Source organism: Hyla sarda, chromosome 1, assembly GCF_029499605.1.
Source record: "Hyla sarda isolate aHylSar1 chromosome 1, aHylSar1.hap1, whole genome shotgun sequence".
NCBI lineage: Eukaryota > Metazoa > Chordata > Amphibia > Anura > Hylidae > Hyla > Hyla sarda.
This window is the reverse complement of record NC_079189.1, coordinates 569,629,294-569,649,113: the sequence shown is the minus strand read 5'-3', so window position 1 is coordinate 569,649,113 and position 19,820 is coordinate 569,629,294. Positions and strand designations below refer to the sequence as shown.

Below are 19,820 nucleotides of genomic sequence, written 5' to 3'. Positions count from 1 at the left end.
TGTCCGGATAAGACCGCCATGTGGATCTCTTAACATCTGCAGGAAAAACATGTCAGACTGCATTTTTTCAGTGCCCTCCCCTCCTCTACACAATCTTCCCATCTATAGGCCCACAAACTGTAATAATGCCCTCCTTGGTGTCCTGCACAGTAAAAGGGAAGGTAGGTAGCCAGGTAACCCCCTCTTTCCCATAGGTATATGCAGAGTTACATCCCCCCCTCTTTCCCATAGATATATGTAGAGTTACACCCCCCCCTCTTTCCCATAGGTATATGCAGAGCTACTCCCCCTCTTTCCCATAGGTATATGCAGAGCTACACCCCCACCCCATCTTTCCCATAAGTATATGCAGAGCTACCCGCCTCTTTCCCATAGGTATATGCAGAGTTACACTCCCCCCTCTTTCCCATAGGTAAATGCAGAGCTACAACCCCCATCTTTCCCATAGGTATATGCAGGGTTACCCCCCCTCTTTCCCATAGGTATATGCAGAGCTACACCTCTCTCTTTCCCATATGTATATGCAGAGCTTCACCCCCCTTCCCCATAGGTATATGCAGAGCTACACCCCCCCTTCCCCATAGGTATATGCAGAGCTACACCCCCCATAGGTATATGCAGAGCTACACCCCACCCTCTTTCCCATAGGTATATGCAGAGCTACACCCCCCCTCTTCCCCACAGGTATATGCAGAGCACCCCCCTCTCCCTCCCTTTCCCATAGGTATATGCAGAGAACCCCCACCTCTCCCATAGGTATATGCAAAGCACCCCCCTCTCCCTCCCTTTCCCATAGGTATATGCAGAGCACCCCCTCTCCCTCTCTTTCCCATAGGTATATGCAGAGCACCCCCTCTCCCTCCCTTTCCCATAGGTATATTTAGAGCACCCCCCTCTCCCTCCCTTTCCCAAAGGTATATGCAGAGCACCCCCCTCTCCCATAGGTATATGCAGAGCACCCCCCCTCTCCCTCCCTTTCCCATAGGTATATGCAGAGCACCCCCCCTCTCCCTCCCTTTCCCATAGGTATATGCAGAGCACCCCCCTCTCCCTCCCTTTCCCATAGGTATATGCAGAGCACCCCCCCTCTCCCTCCCTTTCCCATAGGTATATGCAGAGCATCCCCCTCTCCCTCCCTTTCCCATAGGTATATGCAGAGCACCCCCCCTCCCTCCCTTTCCCATAGGTATATGCAGAGCACCCCCCCTCTCCCTCCCTTTCCCATAGGTATATGCAGAGCACCCCCTCTCCCTCCCTCTCCCAAAGGTATATTCAGAGCACCCCCTCTCCCATAGGTATATGCAGAGCACCTCCCCTCTCCCTCCCTTTCCCATAGGTATATGCAGAGCACCCCCCTCTCCCTCCCTTTCCCATAGGTATATGCAGAGCACCCCCCTCTCCCTCCCTTTCCCATAGGTATATGCAGAGCACCCCCCCTCTCCCTCCCTTTCCCATAGGTATATGCAGAGCATCCCCCTCTCCCTCCCTTTCCCATAGGTATATGCAGAGCACCCCCCTCCCTCCCTTTCCCATAGGTATATGCAGAGCACCCCCCCTCTCCCTCCTTTTCCCATAGGTATATGCAGAGCACCCCCCTCTCCCTCCCTTTCCCAAAGGTATATTCAGAGCACCCCCCTCTCCCATAGGTATATGCAGAGCACCTCCCCTCTCCCTCCCTTTCCCATAGATATATGCAGAGCACCCCCCTCTCCCTCCCTTTCCCATAGGTATATGCAGAGCACCCCCCCTCTCCCTCCCTTTCCCATAGGTATATGCAGAGCATCCCCCTCTCCCTCCCTTTCCCATAGGTATATGCAGAGCACCCCCTCTCCCTCCCTTTCCCATAGGTATATGCAGAGCCCCCCCTCTCCCTCCCTTTTCCAAAAGTATATGCAGAGCACCCCCCCTCTCCCTCCCTTTCCCATAGGTATATGCAGAGCACCCCCCTCTCCCTCCCTTTCCCATAGGTATATGCAGAGCACCCCCCCTCTCCCTCCCTTTCCCAAAGGTATATTCAGAGCACCCCCCTCTCCCATAGGTATATGCAGAGCACCCCCCCCTCTCCCTCCCTTTCCCATAGGTATATGCAGAGCACCTCCCCTCTCCCTCCCTTTCCCATAGGTATATGCAGAGCACCCCCCTCTCCCTCCCTTTCCCATAGGTATATGCAGAGCACACCCCCCTCTCCCTCCCTTTCCCATAGGTATATGCAGAGCATCCCCCTCTCCCTCCCTTTCCCATAGGTATATGCAGAGCACCCCCTCTCCCTCCCTTTCCCATAGGTATATGCAGAGCCCCCCTCTCCCTCCCTTTTCCAAAAGTATATGCAGAGCACCCCCCTCTCCCTCCCTTTCCCATAGGTATATGCAGAGCACCCCCCTCTCCCTCCCTTTCCTATAGGTATATGCAGAGCACCCCCCCTCTACCTCCCTTTCCCATAGGTATATGCAGAGCACCCCCCCTCTCCCTCCCTTTTCCAAAGGTATATGCAGAGCACCACCCCTCTCCCTCTCTTTCCATAGGTATATGCAGAGCACCCCCCTTTCCCTATAGGTATAAGCAGGGTTAAAAAAAAAAATAAAAAAAAATAAAGAAAAGATGCTCACCTGATATCCCACGTAGCGATCTCCTCAGCAGCAGGGGCGGCATCTTCTGCCCTCCACAGTACAGGTGCTGGATGAGTGACGTCATCGGCGCCTGTACTGCGTGCTGCGTGGGGATGGAGGTCACGTCTCCTCTGTGTAAGCTGCAGATGTGGCTCACACAGAGGGGACGCCTTCTCCTATATGTGCGTGTATCGCGCATACAGGAGAAGGCACCGCTGTCTGTCCCAGATCCTCAGTAGTTGTGGCGGCGGGTCAGTCCGCTCCTGGCACCCCCCTTGTGAGTGGCACCCGGGGTATGCCCCCCTTGGTATGCCACTGCTTATAGTATAAATTGTCTATGTGGTACAAACGTAACAACCTCTGCTCTAGCTATATAGTACCCCTTATTATGATACCAATACTAATTTTCTTGCCACTAGTGGTTCAGTCTTCACTGTGCTGTCTGCAAAAGCCATGTGAACAGTTCTGTGCCCAAACAGTGAATGAAGCAGCTCTTACTCCCTCATTTAGAGCAGGAAATTCCAGCAACATCTTAAATACCAATATCAGGATCTGAGTCTTTTGTATTTGCTCAATTGTACTGTGGATTATTATTATTATTTTTCATTCCTTTGATCTAAATATTTAGAGGGTACATACTCTGATAAGAAATACTTTTAGTGCATACATTGTCTTGAATAAGTATTAACAACCCCCCCCCGCCCCCCGACTTTTTGCACATAATGCTAAAAACTGGAATTCTAACTTTTACCATTTGATCAACTCAACATGCATAGAACTTTGTAAGTGCTTTTATTGTGACACAAGCAATAAGAACAAAAAAGTCGATGGAGTGGACGCAATACAAGTTAGAATGCTCTGGAGCAGTAGTTTTCAACCTTTTGTTGCCCAAATACCCATTTCCAAAAATCGTGCCCCGCATATTAGTGACATGTTTTTTTATTTAATATAGTTGCTGTTATTGTAAATTCATATGCTTTTCTTTAGTCCATATCCTCTTGCCCTGCTCCTCTTTTTATCTCCTCAGGCCCCCAGAATCACAGGTGACGTCTTTTCTGATCAAAGTCGTTCACTTTTCATTTTCTTCACTATCTGGACTAGACCGCCATTAAGATTTCTCCCGGCCAAGACTTGTCTCCAAAGAACCTGCCAGACAAACATTTTAGGCTCCATTCCCCAGCACAATGCCCACCTCTTTACAACCCCCCCCCCCCTGGTCTATTGCCCCAATGAGTAAAAGTGCCTGCATTGTGCCCCATTATAGTAGTTAGTCCCCCTCTGTGCCCCAATATAGTTGTAGGCCTCCATACTGCCCACATATAGTAACTGACTGCCCCCATACATTAGAAGGCCCCTTCTGTGCCTCCATATAATTGTAGGCCCCATACTGCCTCCATATAGTAGTAGGCAGACCCATACTGTGCCAATGTAGTTGTAGGCCCCCATACTGTCCTATATAGTTGTAGGCCCCCATACTGCTCCCATATAGATATAGAGCCCACATAGTTGTAGGCCCCCTCTGTACCCCCATATAGTTTTAAGCCCTTCTGTGCCCCCATATAGTTGTAGATCCCACTCCAGTGCTCCACTACTCCTCCAGGGACCTATTGCTATGAGTCATAGCAGTAGGTCCCTGGTCCGGAGGAGCAGTGGAGCACCAGAGCTGATGTGGTAGTCCACAGCAGCCCGGTGCCTGTGTTTCTCCTCTGCTGTCCTTCTGCTCCGCTCCTTGGGGCAGCAATGTCAGCTAGTATCAGCAGCCACTGCTCATGTCTCTTAAAGTGGCTGTGGTGCCCTTTGCCACTTTACAAGCAGTAACCAGTGGCTGCGGCCGCCATTACGGATTTCTTTTCGCGTTCCCCCAGGAGAACTGCTAAGTACTCTGGGTTGGGAACCACTGCTGCAGAATGATCAGTTTTATTACAAGAGCAAAGATTTTGTCAGAGAAGCCGATTTTCCTAATCCTTTCCGAAGCCTTGTTCTTCATCCTGACCTTGGTTTTAATCCACTGAGCATGGCCGCTACCACTTTTGCTAATTTATCAGTAGTCAGTAGCTGCACAGTCAAGGCCGCAGCAAGGACAATACTCTGCTTTCTGCTGGGATAGCTGTTTCTAGAATGAAGGAATACATTATAAGCATTATGTCCGCATTGTATTGTGTTTGTATGGTCTCTTGCTGAATGCGATATTACGCTATCTATTATTCTGGCGCCATCTGCTGCCTAGTACAGATAATTACAAATTCTGCGATAGCTTTTTGCTTGATAGATTGTGGTGGTTCTAGAATGGAACAGATTGTAAAAATGGAATTTCTGCAGATATTATTGATCAATATGGTTTCCTGCTGCTGAGATAAGTAACCTTTTCACAACTATTTTTTTTCCTTAAAGATTTTTTTCCCCCCCACAAAGGTAACTTATCCCCTATCCATAGAACAATTGATAAGTGCCAGATTGGTGGGTGGTACAACTGGTGAAGACCCCCATCAATCATAAGAATGGGAGTCCAGATTGAATTCAATGTGTTGGCACTTGAGTATACGCGACTGCTCCATTCAAAGTCTATGGGACTGATAAAGATTGCAGAGCATTCTAGACTACCGCACCATTTAGACAGGGGGACACAGGACCCCTATTTTGATGATCATAGGGGAGACCCCCATGGTTATAATTTTTACTTTATTAGAAGCTTGTTTTTTCCCATTATATAAAGTGTATATAAGATTATTGGCGCAATCTGAGCTGATCTTGATCAATTATGTGATCGCCGGAGGCATCACTGCTTCTCATTCTATACACACTGTGTATACAGTATAATGATGAGGAATGCAGAAGTGCTTCTGCCTTTCCCCATTGGTTGCCAGATCAGTCCCATAGGCTTTGAATGGAGCAGATGTGCACATATTCGAGCGCCACCACATTGAAAAACAGAGGCAATCTGGACTCCTACTCTCATGATCACTGATATACAAAAGATGCAGAATAAAGGCCCGGACTGCCGTATGGCAATATTTAGCTTTACTGCTATTAGAAGTTTTAGTATATTGCTAGAATTTCCAATCACTTCCTAACATGTGAAGGACCCACTTCCCCCCTCCACCCGGTCCTCAGTATGAAGACTTTTAGCTGCCGCTGTGTAGTTGTGGCCTGTACAACTCCACTCATGTAAGATCTAGTGACCGATGAACATGACACTTTCTGTAGGTCTAGGCTTGACCGTTGTATTTGGGCTCTCTACTCTTTTTCTTTCAGGTGCAACCTGCCTCCCATATCTGATAAATACGTGGCGGATGTGGGCATCAAGACGGACGTGGTGACAATCAATCCGAGTATTATAACAGAAAGGTTAGTCATGTGATCAGAAGCGCTGACCAATGGGACTGGCAATGGAATTTACGAGAGGAATTTTTCCGCCGAATTCTATTTGGAAATTCCACCATGTGTACATAGCCTAAGGGTAGGGCCACACGTACAGGATCTGCTGCATATCTTCGGCAGCTGATTTTGCTACCCATTGTATCAGTAAATCAGCTGCAAAAAATATGCAGCAGATCCTGAAGGTGTGAACTTACCCTAAAGGGTTTTTCCAGGATGAGAAAAACAAAGCTGATTTCTTTAACCCCTTGGGGACGGAGCCCATTATGACCCTAAGGACGGGAGCATTTTTTGCAAATCTGACCACTGTCACTTTAAGCATTAATAACTCTGGGATGCTTTTACTTATAAATTTGTTTCCGAGATTGTTTTTTCATGACATATTCTACTTTATGTTAGTGGTAAATTTTCGGCGATACTTGCATCCTTTCTTGGTGAAAAATTCAAAAATTTCATGAAAAATTTGAAAATTTAGCATTTTTCTAACTTTGAAGCTCTATATGGATATTCCAAATAAATTATATATTGATTCACATATACAATATGTCTACTTTATGTTTGCATCATAAAATTGATGAGTTTTTACTTTTGGAAGACATCAGAGGACTTCAAAGTTCAGCAACAATTTTCCAATTTTTCGCAAAATTTTCAAAATCTCAATTTTTCAGGAACCAGTTCAGGTTTGAAGTGGATTTGAAGGGTCTTCTGGTTAGAAATACCCCATAAATGACCCCATTATAAAAACTGCACCCCTCAAAGTATTCAAAATGATATTCAGTCAGTGTGTTAACCCTTTAGCTGTTTCACAGGAATAGCAGCAAAGTGAAGGAGAAATTTCAAAATCTTCATTTTTTTACACTCGCATGTTCTTGTAGACCCAGTTTTTGAAAAGGAAAAAAATCCTCTCAAAATTTGTAACCCAATTTCTCTCGAGTAAGGAAATACCTCATATGTGTATGTCAAGTGTTCGGCGAGTTTTTCTGAAATGGTTTTTGGGGGGCATGTCCCATTTAGGAAGCCCCTATGGTGCCAGGACAGCAAAAAAAACCACATCGCACACTATTATGGAAACGATACCCCTCAAGGAACGTAACAAGGGGTACGGTGAGCCTTAACACCCCACAGGTGTTTGACAACTTTTTGTTAAAGTCGGATGTGTAAAGGAAAAAAAATATTTTTCCACTAAAATGCTGGTTTTTCCCCAAATTTTAATTTTTTACAAAGAGTAATAGGAGAAAATGCCCCCCAAAATTTGTAACCCCATTTCTTTTGAGTATGGAAATACCCCATGTTTGGACGTTAAGTGCACTGCGAGCGAACTACAATGCTCAGAAGAGGAGGAGCGCCATTGAGCTTTTAGAGAGATAATTTGTTTGGAATGGAAGTCGGGGGCCATGTGCATTTACAAAGCCCCCCGTGGTGCCAGAACAGTGGACCCCCCCACATGTGACCCCATTTTGGAAACTACACCCCTCACGGAATTTAATAAGGGGTACAGTGAGCATTTACACCCTACCGGCGTTTGACAGATCTTTGGAACAGTGGGCTGTGCAAACAAAAAAATTGCATTTTTCATTTTCACGTACCACTGTTCCAAAAATCTGTCAGACACTTGTGGGGCGTAAATGCTCACTGCACCCCTTATTACATTACATGAGGGGTGTAGTTTCCAAAATGGGGTCACATGTGGGTATTTATTTTTTGGGGTTTATGTCAGAACCGCTGTAAAATCAGCCACCCCTGTGCAAATCACCAATTTCGGCCTAAAATGTACATGGTGCTCTCACTCCTGAGCCTTGTTGTGCGTCCGCAGAGCATTTTACACCCACATATGGGGTATTTCCGTACTCAGGAGAAATTGCGTTACAAATTTTGGGGGTCTTTTTTTCCTTTTACCTCTTGTGAAAATAAAAAGTAAAGGGCAACATCAGCATGTTAGTGTAAATTATTATTTTTTTTTTACACTAACAGGCTGGTGTAGACCCCAACTTTTCCTTTTCATAAGGGGTAAAAGGAGAACAAGCCCCCCATAATTTGTAGTGCAATTTCTCTCGAGTACGGAGATACCCCATATGTGGCCCTAAGTGTAAGGGGGTATTTATGTAGTGTTTTACTCTTTATTAGGTGTTAGTGTAGTGTAGTGTAGTGTTTTTAGGGTACATTCGCACTGGCGGGTTACGGTGAGGGTCCCGCTAGGAGTTTGAGCTGTGGCGAAAATTTGCCGCAGCTCATACTTGAAGCAGGAAACTTGCTGTAAACCCGCCTATGTGAATGTACCCTGTACGTTCTCATGGGTGGGGGGGGGGGGGGGGGAACCTCCAGCTGTTTCAAAACTACAACTCTCAGCATGCACGGTCTGTCAGTACATGCTGGGAGTTGTAGTTTTGCAACAGCTGGAGGCACACTGGTTGGAAAACCTTCAGTTAGGTTCTGTTACCTAATTCAGTATTTTCCAACCAGTGAGCCTCCAGCTATTGCAAAACTACAACTCCCAGCATGCACGGTCTGTCAGTACATGCTGGGAGTTGTAGTTTTGAAACAGCTGGAGGCACACTGGTTGGAAAACCTTCAGTTAGGTTCTGTTACCTAACTCAGTATTTTCCAACCAGTGAGCCTCCAGCTGTTGCAAAACTACAACTCCCAGCATGCACGGTCTGTCAGTACATGCTGGGAGTTGTAGTTTTGAAACAGCTGGAGGCACACTGGTTGGAAAATACTGAGTTAGGTTCTGTTACCTAACTCAGTATTTTCCAACCAGTGTGCCTCCAGCTGTTGCAAAACTACAATTCCCAGCATGACTGATCACAGAAGGGCATGCTGGGAGATGTAGTTATGCAACAGCTAGAGGTACGCAACTACAACTCCCAGCATGCCGAGACAGCTGTTTTCTGTGTGGGCATGCTGGAATTTGTAGTTTTGCAACAGCTGGAGTGCTACAATTTAGAGACCACTGAACAGTGATCTCCAAACTGTGGACCTCCAGATGTTGCAAAACTACAACTCCCAGCATGCCCAGACAGCAAACAGCTGTGTGGGCATGCTAGGAGTTGTAGTTTTGCAAGATCTAGAGGGCAGTATAGAGATCACTGTGCAGTGGTCTCTAAACTGCAGACCTCCAGCTGTTGCAAAACTACAAATTCCAGCATGCCCACACAGCAAACAGCTGTCTGGGCATGCTGGGAGTTGTAGTTTTGCAACATCTGGAGGGCTACAGTCTAGAGACCACTATAGTGGTCTCAGACTGTAGCCCTCTAGATGTTGCTATGCAACTACTCACCGGCTTCCGTCGCATCCGGGAGCCGTCCTCTTCTGCCGCCCGCCGCCCGCCACAGATCTACGTCGCCGCCCGCCGATCCCCGTCGCTCCGCTGCCTCCGGAGGGGTAAGTGGACGTCGGCGCCCGGTCCTCTTCGTTTTCCCCGTTCTGCCCCGCCTATTGTGGGAGGGCAGGACGGGGAAAACTAAAGTAAACCCCTCCGCCCCTGATCTGCTATTGGTGGTCGCGTCTAGACCACCAATAGCAGAGATAGGAGGGGTGGCAACCCTGCCACCTCACTCCTATCGCTTTAGGGGGATCGTGGGTGTCTTAGACACCCGCGATCCCCCTTCTATTCCGGGTCACCGGGTCACCATAGACCCGTAATGGGAAAGCCTGTCTTAGGTAGTCAGGAATTTACACTGTGCAATATGAAATTACTGGATTTTATGGTTTTTTGCTTAATATTTTGTAAAAATTACGTAACAAGATAAATAAAAAATAAAGCTTTAAAATAAAATTAAAAATTAAAAAAAAATAAAAACTTTCTGGCACCAGTTGATTTAAAAGAAAATGTTTTCCAGTGGAGTACCCCTTTAAGAATGAAATTTAGGTCAATACAGTGTAACAAATGTAAAGATTCTCTACCAACACTATGACCTATTCTCTTCTTCATTGTTAGGTTTCAGAAGTTAGAGAAATGGCGGAAACCTTTCTATGACGTGTTACAGGGTTATGAGAATGCTTCTATCCTTCTCCCTGCCTTCTACAACACCCGCAACACCGATGTGTCCATCCGGGTAAAGTACGTCTTGGATGACTTTGAATCCCAACAATCCGTGTATTATTTCCACCCTCAGTATCTCATCAATGTTTCCCGCTTTTGGCTCATCCAAGGTGTGAGGGCCAAACGCATCAGCAGCGGCCTGATCCTGGTGACGGCCGCTCTGGAACTGTGCGATGAGGTCCACCTCTATGGCTTTTGGGGCTTCCCCATGAATCCATCAGGAATCTTCATTACTCATCATTATTATGACAATGTCAAACCTCGACCAGGCTTCCACGCCATGCCTTCAGAAATTTTCAACTTTATCCATATGCATAGTAAGGGCATCCTCCGTGTCCATACCGGCACTTGCTTCTAAGAAGCCTCGTCCAACACGTGCCACATACGCATTGGATGTCTTCACCGAAATTATGCAATAATGCTTTGAGCAGACTACGTAGGACGATGCCTCCAAATGAGTTGGCGATTGTGAGAAAGCCACTTCAAGGAATTATTTATTGTCAAAGGGGAGTATGGTAAAACTAAAAATATGAAAAAGTAAGAAAAAAAGAAAGAAACCATCTTCATCAGCACTGGTTTGACAGCTACAATTCCGCAAAGCACACAAGAAGAATTAGCACATGCAGTGCATTTACCAGCATCTACCACTGACCCTCCATCCATTATGGACACTGAAGGAGGGCAGAACAGTCGGTGTCCTCACTATGACCATATAGCTCCGTGTTATTTCCTGCTTTTTTGGGTTTTATGTTACCCTAAAAAAAAAAAAGGTTCATAAAGGGAATTCATGAGAAACAATGGAAACTTACCACATGATAGAAGCCAACGAAGCCCTATGGGGCAAGCTTGTCCATTGGTGACCCATTATGCCTTTACCATGAAAGCTTGCTATTGCCTTTCCCAGTGGGCATTGATGGACATTATTATTATTCCCACCTTGGGTGTATGCAACATTGGCGCACAGGTAGAAAGGATTTGCAGGGAAACCAAAACATGATGTATGTTGATGAAGGGAAGCTCTGCATTGGCACTACTTAGATTTTTTTAAATAGCATTATGGGGGATTCTCATGTATTAAGAGGCGCTGTGAGGGTCCACAGAATATACCATATAGATGAGGGTCCTACCTCTAGGATGGAACTAGTCTCCAGAAAAGGGATCCTTGTCCTACCTGGTGACCAGACATGGGAACTCCAAAAGGGGTAAATCTAGTAAAGCTGGTCATACACACAAGATGTTGGCCTGGTGCTCATGCAGCCATTAGTTATCTCTTTTAATCCCCCCCCCATACATCTGCATGCTCAGTTTGGGAAGTGTGCATGTGTTTTGAGTATGGAGAGCCTAAACAAGGACACCTCTGTGGTGGCTTATCTCCTGGAGAACAGAAGAATGGGGCAGTTGATGTCCAATACACCCAATCCTTCTCTCCTCCAACATCTGTCATTGAGGAACAGTCGGGAGGCCACCAAGTTCATGGTAGGCCGGTCCTGCCGAAATGATCAGATATGGCCAACACCTATCTATGACCAGCTTTACATGACCACTTCTATGTTTATTTCTGGGCTGGATATGGTAACCAGTGGCCACCTCACTAGGTGGAACGAGGTTAGGTGTTCCCCCAATCTAAAATGAGGTGGAAGTCTCAAAGGTGGCAATGCCATAATGTGTGTGATGGGAAAGGTCCTTTTAAAGAAGTTTTATGCCATTATATGCCTTTTCAGTTTGATAGAAGAGTGCCGTATATCTGCAGTGCATTAGCCGCTCCTCTATGTCTCTTCTTCGTTGTTTTTAGAAATTATTTTTGTCTCCTAAGTGTCATAACAGGCAATACGAATAAAAGAGTCACTATATTAAGGTTGGTGTTAAAACTCAGGAATAATTCACAGCAGTGCGTTCCCATTTACCGCAGGCTGCCATTATACCTCCGAAGAAAAACAATGGGGCTGGTTTATGAACCTTCTGACAGCAAAACTCTTTGTTGCCCATAGTAACCAATCACGGCGCAGCTTTTATTTCTCTATCTGCAAAATGAAGGCTGGGCTGGGATTGGTTTCTAAGGGCAACAAGGACTATGATTCTTTCAGACAGGTTTCACAGATCTGCCGCGATGTTTCAGAACTATATATTTATAAAGTTTGTGTCTGAGAGTTCACAAACTTGCTGTGATTGGCGACGGGGGGCGACACTTTTTCTATGTATCATATTTTCTTTTTCTTTTCTATTTTTCTTATTAACGGAAAGAGTTAAATAGTTTAAATCGTTAGACATTCACTTTACATTGATTTTTAATTTATATTTGAATTATAATATTTATTATTGCAAAAGAAAAAGTTGCCAAATCTTTAAGATCAGGTCACTGAACAGTCAACAAAGGGGCTGTGGCCAACAGCAAATCGTTTAAAGGTGTCTGGGTATTTTTTGGTGGCTCCCTCTACTGGTAGAAGATATAAAATGTTACATATATTTTTTTATATACCCTTATGTTGAAATGGTAGATGAATATGGTACTGGATGTAAAAATGGAACGTAACCTTTTGGTTTTATGTTTGGTTTTCCATTTTAATAATTTATTTTCCAATAAGTCAATAAAAAAAAATTGAGCTCTGAGCCTGTATATATTTCTGGGTAAATTTCCCCCTTTACCTGTTTTATTCCCGAGCACTCCACTTCCGCCCCTAACTTGTCTCGAAACCATACCTTCTAAGACAATAGGGGGCGGGTGTCAAGTTGAGATCATCATGCCCTCATGACTATGGCTTGGTACCCATCCTTTCTCATCTTGGCAGGTATAAATCTGTGACAGGTTAAGGGCGTAAGTGGATTGATAGGGAGCTGAACAGGTAATACCTTTTTTTGCTTCCTAGACAAGAGATAACTTATGCCCTATCCAAAGGATAGGGGATAAGTTATAGATCGAAGTTATAGATTGCACTGGGAACCCCCCCGCCATAGAGATATGCCATAGAGATAAATGGAGGTGGCTTCCTGCGGTGGTCGGAAAGTCAGCTTTCGTCAGACTGCCAGGGCCCCGTTCAGGAGACCCCCCACGATCCTTTGGATAGGGGATAAGTTCTTTTCCCCTGCACTGCTCCTTTAAAGGAATACACCGGGAAAGAGGTTTTTTTTTTAAACAAAAATTTGGCATTTAAAGGAAAAACAAAAACAATTTAGACTTACTTACCGTCGCTTCCCCTGGTGCATCTACATCTGGCCCAATACCTCACACTACCGCTCAGATTATTGATAGCCAAGGCGGGACATCGCTGCTGCCGGTGATTAGCTGGGATGCTGGGAGTTGGAGTTTTGCAAAAGCTTGAGGCGGTGGGTTGTGTACAGAGCTCAACAGTTCAGAGCCTGACCCTTCATTTATTAAAGCACTTTAACACTTTCTGTAGCTTATTTATATATTATTTTTATTATTATTTTTTTTACTGATTAGCGCCAGATACTAAAACATGTTTGTTTTCTTTCCTAATCAATTTCTATTTTCTGATTTATTTTATTTTATGTACATTATTATAGAGGCAGCCATCTTGCTGGAGCTGTTTTTAACAGCATTTAGTGATATGCTTTATGCCAAGCCCCATGGACATAGAAACAATGAACATCTCCAGACCCTATTCTTTGTATGGGGAAGGTTTGTAAGCATGTTATGTGACCAGTGCAGAGGTCATTCTACAGGGGAAGGGTAGGCTAGGCTGCTATTGCCTTATTTTCAAAATAGTATCATTATCCTGTACCCCAAGTGTCAGTGTCATTATCCTGTACCCCAAGTGTCATTATCCTGTACTCCCAAGTGTAAGTGTCATTATCCTGTACCCCAAGAGTCAGTGTCATTATCCTGTACCCAAAGTGTCAGTGTCATTATCCTGTACCCCAAGTGTAAGTGTAATTATCCTGTACCCAAAGTGTCAGTGTCATTATCCTGTACCTCAAGTGTCAGCGTGTCATTATCCTGTACCCAAAGTGTCAGTGTCATTATCCTGTACCCCAAGTGTCATTATCCTTTACCCCAAGTGTCAGTGTCATTATCCTGTACCCCAAGTGTCATTATCCTGTACCCAAGTGTCAGTGTCATTATCCTGTACCCCAAGTGTCATTATCCTGTACCCCAAGTGTCAGTGTCATTATCCTGTACCCCAAGTGCCATTATTCTGAACCCCAAGTGTCAGTGTCATTATCCTGTACCCCAATTGTCATTATCCTGTACCCCAAGTGTCAGTGTCATTATCCTGTACCCCAAGTGTCAGTGTTTTTATCCTGTACCCCAAGTGTCAGTGTCATTATCCTGTACCCCAAGTGTCATTATCCTGTACCCCAAGTGTCATTATCCTGTACCCCAAGTGTCATTATCCTGTACCCCAAGTCTCAGTGTTATTATCCTGTACCTCAAGTGCCGTTCTGTATCCCAAGTGTCAGTGTCATTATCTTGTACCCCAAGTGTCATTATCCTGTACCCCAGGTGTCAGTGTCATTATCCTGTACCCCAAGTGTCATTATCCTGTACCTCAAGTGCCATTATTCTGTACCCCAAGTGTCAGTGTTATTATCCTGTACCCCAAGTGTCATTATCCTGTACCCTAAGTGTCAGTGTCATTATCCTGTACCCCAAGTGTCAGTGTCATTATCCTGTACCCCAAGTGTCAGTGTCATTCTCTTGTACCTCAAGTGTCAGTGTTATTATCCTGTACCCCAAGTGTCAGTGTATTATTATCCTGTACCCCAAGTGTCAGTGTCATTATACTTTACACCAAGTTTCAGTGTCATTATTCTGTACCCCAAGTGTCAGTGTTATTATCCTGTACCCCAAGTGTCAGTGTGTTATTATCCTGTACCCCAAGTGTCAGAAAATTATTATCTTGTACCCTAAGTGTCAGTGTCATTATCCTGTACCCCAAGTGTCAGTGTTATTATCCTTTACCCCAAGTGTCAGTGTCATTATCCTGTACCCCAAGTGTCAGTGTATTATTATCCTTTACCCAAAGTGTCAGTGTCATTATCCTGTGCCCCAAGTGTCAGTGTCATTATCCTGTACCCCAAGTGTCAGTGTTATTATCCTGTACCCCAAGTGTCAGTGTCATTATCCTGTACTCCAAGTGTCAGCGTATTATTATCCTTTACCCAAAGTGTCAGTGTCATTATCCTGTGCCCCAAGTGTCAGTGTCTTTATCCTGTACCCTGAGTGTCAGTGTTATTATCCTGTACCCTGAGTGTCAGTGTTATTATCCTGTACCCTGAGTGTCAGTGTTATTATCCTGTACCTCAAGTGTCAGTGTCATTATCCTGTACCCCAAGTGTCAGTGTTATTATCCTGTACCTCAAGTGTCAGTGTCATTATCCTGTACCCCAAGTGTCAGTGTTACTATCCTGTACCCCAGTTATCAGTGTCCTTATCCTGTACCCCAAGTGTCAGTGTCTTTATCCTGTACCCTGAGTGTCAGTGTTATTATCCTGTACCCTGAGTGTCAGTGTTATTATCCTGTACCTCAAGTGTCAGTGTCATTATCCTGTACCCCAAGTGTCAGTGTTACTATCCTGTACCCCAGTTATCAGTGTCCTTATCCTGTAACCCAAGTGTCAGTGTCATTATCCTGTACCCCAAGTGTCAGTGTTATTATCTTGTACCCTGAGTGTCAGTGTTATTATCCTGTACCCCAAGTGTCAGTGTCATTATCCTGTACCCCAAGTGTCAATGTATTTATCCTGTACCCCAAGTGTCAGTGTTATTATCCTGTACCCCAAGTGTCAGTGTTATTATCCTGTACCCCAAGTGTCATTATCCTGTACCCCAAGTGTCAGTGTTATTATCCTGTACCCCAAGTGTCAGTGTTATTATTCTGTACCCCAAGTGTCAGCATCATTATCCTGTACCCCAAGTGTCAGTGTCAATGTTTTTGTTCCCCAAGTGTCAGCATATTATTATCCTTTACCCCAAGTGTCAGTGTCATTATTCTGTACCTTAAGTGTCAGTGTAATTTTTCTGTACCCCAAGTGTCAGCATATTATTATTCTGTACCCCAAGTGTCAGTGTTATTATCCTGTACCCTGAGTGTCAGTGTTATTATCTTGTACCCCAAGTGTAATTGTCATTAACCTGTACCCCAAGTGTCATTGTCATTATCCTATACCCCAAGTGTCAGTGTTACTATCCTATACCCCAATTATCAGTGTCATTATCCTGTACCCCAAGTGTCAGTGTCATTATCCTGTACCCCAAGTGTCAGTGTCATTATCATGTACGCCAAGTGTCAGTGTCATTATCCTGTACCCCCAAGTGTCAGCGTTATTATCCTGTACCCCAAGTGTCAGTGTTATTATTCTGTACCCCAAGTGTCACCATGTCATTATCCTGTACTCCAAGTGTCAGTGTCATTATCCTGTACCCCAAGTGTCAGTGTAATTATCCTGTACCCCAAGTGTCATTATCCTGTACCCCAAGTGTCAGTGTATTGTTATCCTGTACCCCAAGTGTCAGTGTTATTATCCAGTACCTCAAGTGTCATTATCCTGTACCCCAAGTGTCAGTGTCATTATCCTGTACCCCAAGTGTCAGTGTCATTATCCTTTACCCCAAGTGTCAGTGTCATTTTCCTATACCCCAAGTGTCATTATCCTGTACCCCAAGTGTCAGTGTCATTATCCTGTACCCCAAGTGTCAGTGTCATTATCCTTTACCCCAAGTGTCAGTGTCATTATCCTGTACCCCAAGTGTCATTATCCTGTACCCCAAGTATCAGCGTGTTATTGTACTGTACCAGGCTTTAGTATGTATTACTCTAAGTATCAGTGAGTTACTCTAAGTACCCCGAGTGTCAGCATGTCAGCATTGGTCTCAGACCCCAAAGGTCACTGTTCTGTGATCCCAAAATCGAAGGCAACCACAATAATCAGTTGGATATGAGGTTTAATTTACATTTGTTCCAATATCATCTTTTCAAATGATCTATTTAAGAGTATGTTCACACGGTCATAACTCACAGCAGGGAAATCCATTGCTAATTACATTACACCTTAAATGGGTCCGCCAAAAGTCTGCAATAAAGTAGATTTGCAGATTGCCACTGGTAGCATGAACGTACCCTAAGGGTGTAATCACAAACACTGGATTCACAATAGTGGGTCAGCAGTTGCAAATTAAAAGTACATAAGAATTGCCTTGTAAAATCTGCGGATCTGCGATTGCGTATTTTACAACTTCAAATCCGGAGCGGATCCTGTGTGTGGGAATACACCCGGAAATCTTTTAAAGGGGTTATCCAGCTAAATGTTTTATTTTCTCATTTTGCCCGGGCTGCCGCATTTGAAATAATAAACTGAATGACTTCCTCCCGCTGCTTCCCTGGGGCTGCTGATCTATTTTATTTATCTGCGATGTTTACAAGATTGCTTCTTTATTTATTTTAGATGCTTTGGAGTGATCCTGAGTAATACAATGTATTCCTTACCCCAATCCGTTCAGCAGCTACTCGGAAACGTGTGAATGGATTGGGGTAAGGAATAAATCCTTTTATCTCAGGTTCACTCATACTAACCCCTTGTATATTCAGGTTAGTGGAATGACCCATCTGTCAGTTTCTCTTTACTAATAGCGAATTCTTGTTCCCAAACCCCAGAATGCCCTCTGATACTACTATATTTATTGAGAACATTGTACAGTGCCTTAATGTGTGTTCCTGATCTGTCACCTTTTGGTGCTATATTTAGTTGTCAAGTTTGAAAAATATTGAGAAGATCCCTACAATAGTTCCCACATATGCCATATAGTGATTTGTCTGTGAATAGTATAGTATATACTATATATAAAAACATACACCATATTTCATGTACCTGTTTTTGACTGAATGCCATTTCCTTATAAGAAAATGAAATATAATGGAAAAAAACAGGTTCTCCAAGAGGCCATAGTAGCTATATAGTGGATTTTGGCCATGAATTACAGCATTTTAGGCAACGGTTAAAGTCATTATCAAGTGGGGGTCCGTATTAGAATCTACCTTTCTTTTCTCAAATACCCAATTTAGACTAAACCTTAAATTCTAGTCATATGAAATACATCATCTACAATGTAAATTAGTACTAAGTATCTTGGGACTGTCTTGTATACTAGCCATCAGTAGTGTATATATGCTTTGTATAATGTCTATATATTAGGTCTTTGTCACTAGCCATTGTATACTTGCCATTAGTGATCTGGTCTTTGTTTTGTATACTTGCCATTAGTGATCTGGCCTTTGCCTTGTATACTTGCCATCAGTAATCTGGGTTTGCCTTTTATACTTGCCATCAGTAATCTGGGTTTGCCTTGTATACTTGCCATCAGTAATCTGGTTATTGCCTTGTATACTTCCCATCAGTAATCTGGGCTTTTCCTTGTATACTTGCCATTAGTAATCTAATCTTTGTTTTGTATACTTGCCATCAGTGATCTGGGCTTTGCCTTGTATACTTGTCATTAGTGAACTGGCCATTGCCTTGTATACTTGCCATTAGTGATTTGGCCTTTGCCTCGTATTCTTGCCATCAGTAATCTGGTCTTTGCCTTGTAAACTTGCCATTAGTGATCTGGCCATTGCCTTGTATACTTGCCATTAGCGATCTGGTCTTTGCCTTGTATACTTGCCATTAGTGATCTGGTCTTTGCCTTGTATACTTGCCATCAGTAATCTGGTTTTTGCCTTGTATACTTCCCATCAGTAATCTGAGCTTTGCCTTGTATACTTGCCATTAGTAATCTAATCTTTGTTTTGTATACTTGCCATCAGTGATCTGGGCTTTGCCTTGTATACTTGTCATTAGTGAACTGGCCATTACCTTGTATACTTGCCATTAGTGATTTGGCCTTTGCCTTGCATTCTTGCCATCAGTAATCTGGTCTTTGCCTTGTAAACTTGCCATTAGTGATCTGGCCATTGCCTTGTATACTTGCCATTAGTGATCTGGTCTTTGCCTTGTATACTTGCCATTAGTGATCTGGTCTTTGCCTTGTATACTTGCCATCAGTAATCTGGGCTTTGCCTTGTATACTTGCCATTAGTGATCTGGTCTTTGCCTTGTATACTTGCCATCAGTAATCTGGGCTTTGCCTTGTATACTTCCCATCAGTAATCTGGGCTTTGCATTGTATACTTACCATTAGTGATCTGGTCTTTGCCTTGTATACTTTCCATTAGTGATCTGGTCTTTGCCTTGTATACTTGCCATTAGTGATCTGGTCTTTGCCTTGTATACTTGCCATCAATAATCTGGCCTTTGCTTTGTATACTTGCCATTAGTGATCTGGGCTTTGCTTTGTATACTTGCCATCAATATTGCATCTGCCTTGTATACTAGCTGTCAATAATGTGCTTTCTGTCTTTTACAATCCCCATGAAAACTGTGAAGTCCACTTTTTATGTTAGTGATCAGTGAAATGGGGGTCTTGTATACTAGTCATAAGTAATGTCATTTCTGCTTCACATCATTTCTGCTTCACATATTGTTCATCAATTAAATGGGGTCTGATTTGTATGTACTATATTGAACATTAGCGTATACATACAACGCAGGGCTCAGGTACAGAACAGTATATGGAACCCTTTCTTTTTAACTTCTGGGAGTGGTTCCGGTCATCTCCTAGCAGCTCCAATATGTCTTTATGTCTATCTAGCAGTAGTTGTGAGCCATGAAATCTAATAGTAGCAGTGTCCCCCACCCTTTGTCTGCTGGGCCCTTGAACAGCTGCACAAATGGCACATAGGGTATGTCTTCCCCTTTCACCCAGAGCAAACTGTTTGCTCTGTTGTCTCCAGTACAATGTC

General features: G+C 44.1%; 1 protein-coding gene across 3 annotated transcripts in view; it reads left to right on the top strand.

Annotated features, from left to right (window-relative positions):
- ST8SIA5 (ST8 alpha-N-acetyl-neuraminide alpha-2,8-sialyltransferase 5) overlaps window positions 1-13,927 on the top strand; it is a 146,892-nt gene extending 132,965 nt beyond the window's left edge. For all 3 annotated transcript variants that reach the window (XM_056543304.1, XM_056543287.1, XM_056543296.1), the window contains 2 exons: window positions 5,859-5,951; window positions 9,919-13,927. In XM_056543304.1, coding sequence (XP_056399279.1) covers window positions 5,859-5,951; window positions 9,919-10,381 — 556 coding nt within the window. In that variant the 3' untranslated portion in view covers window positions 10,382-13,927. The remainder of the gene's footprint in view (window positions 1-5,858; window positions 5,952-9,918) is intronic.
- The last annotated feature ends 5,893 nt before the right edge of the window (window positions 13,928-19,820 follow it).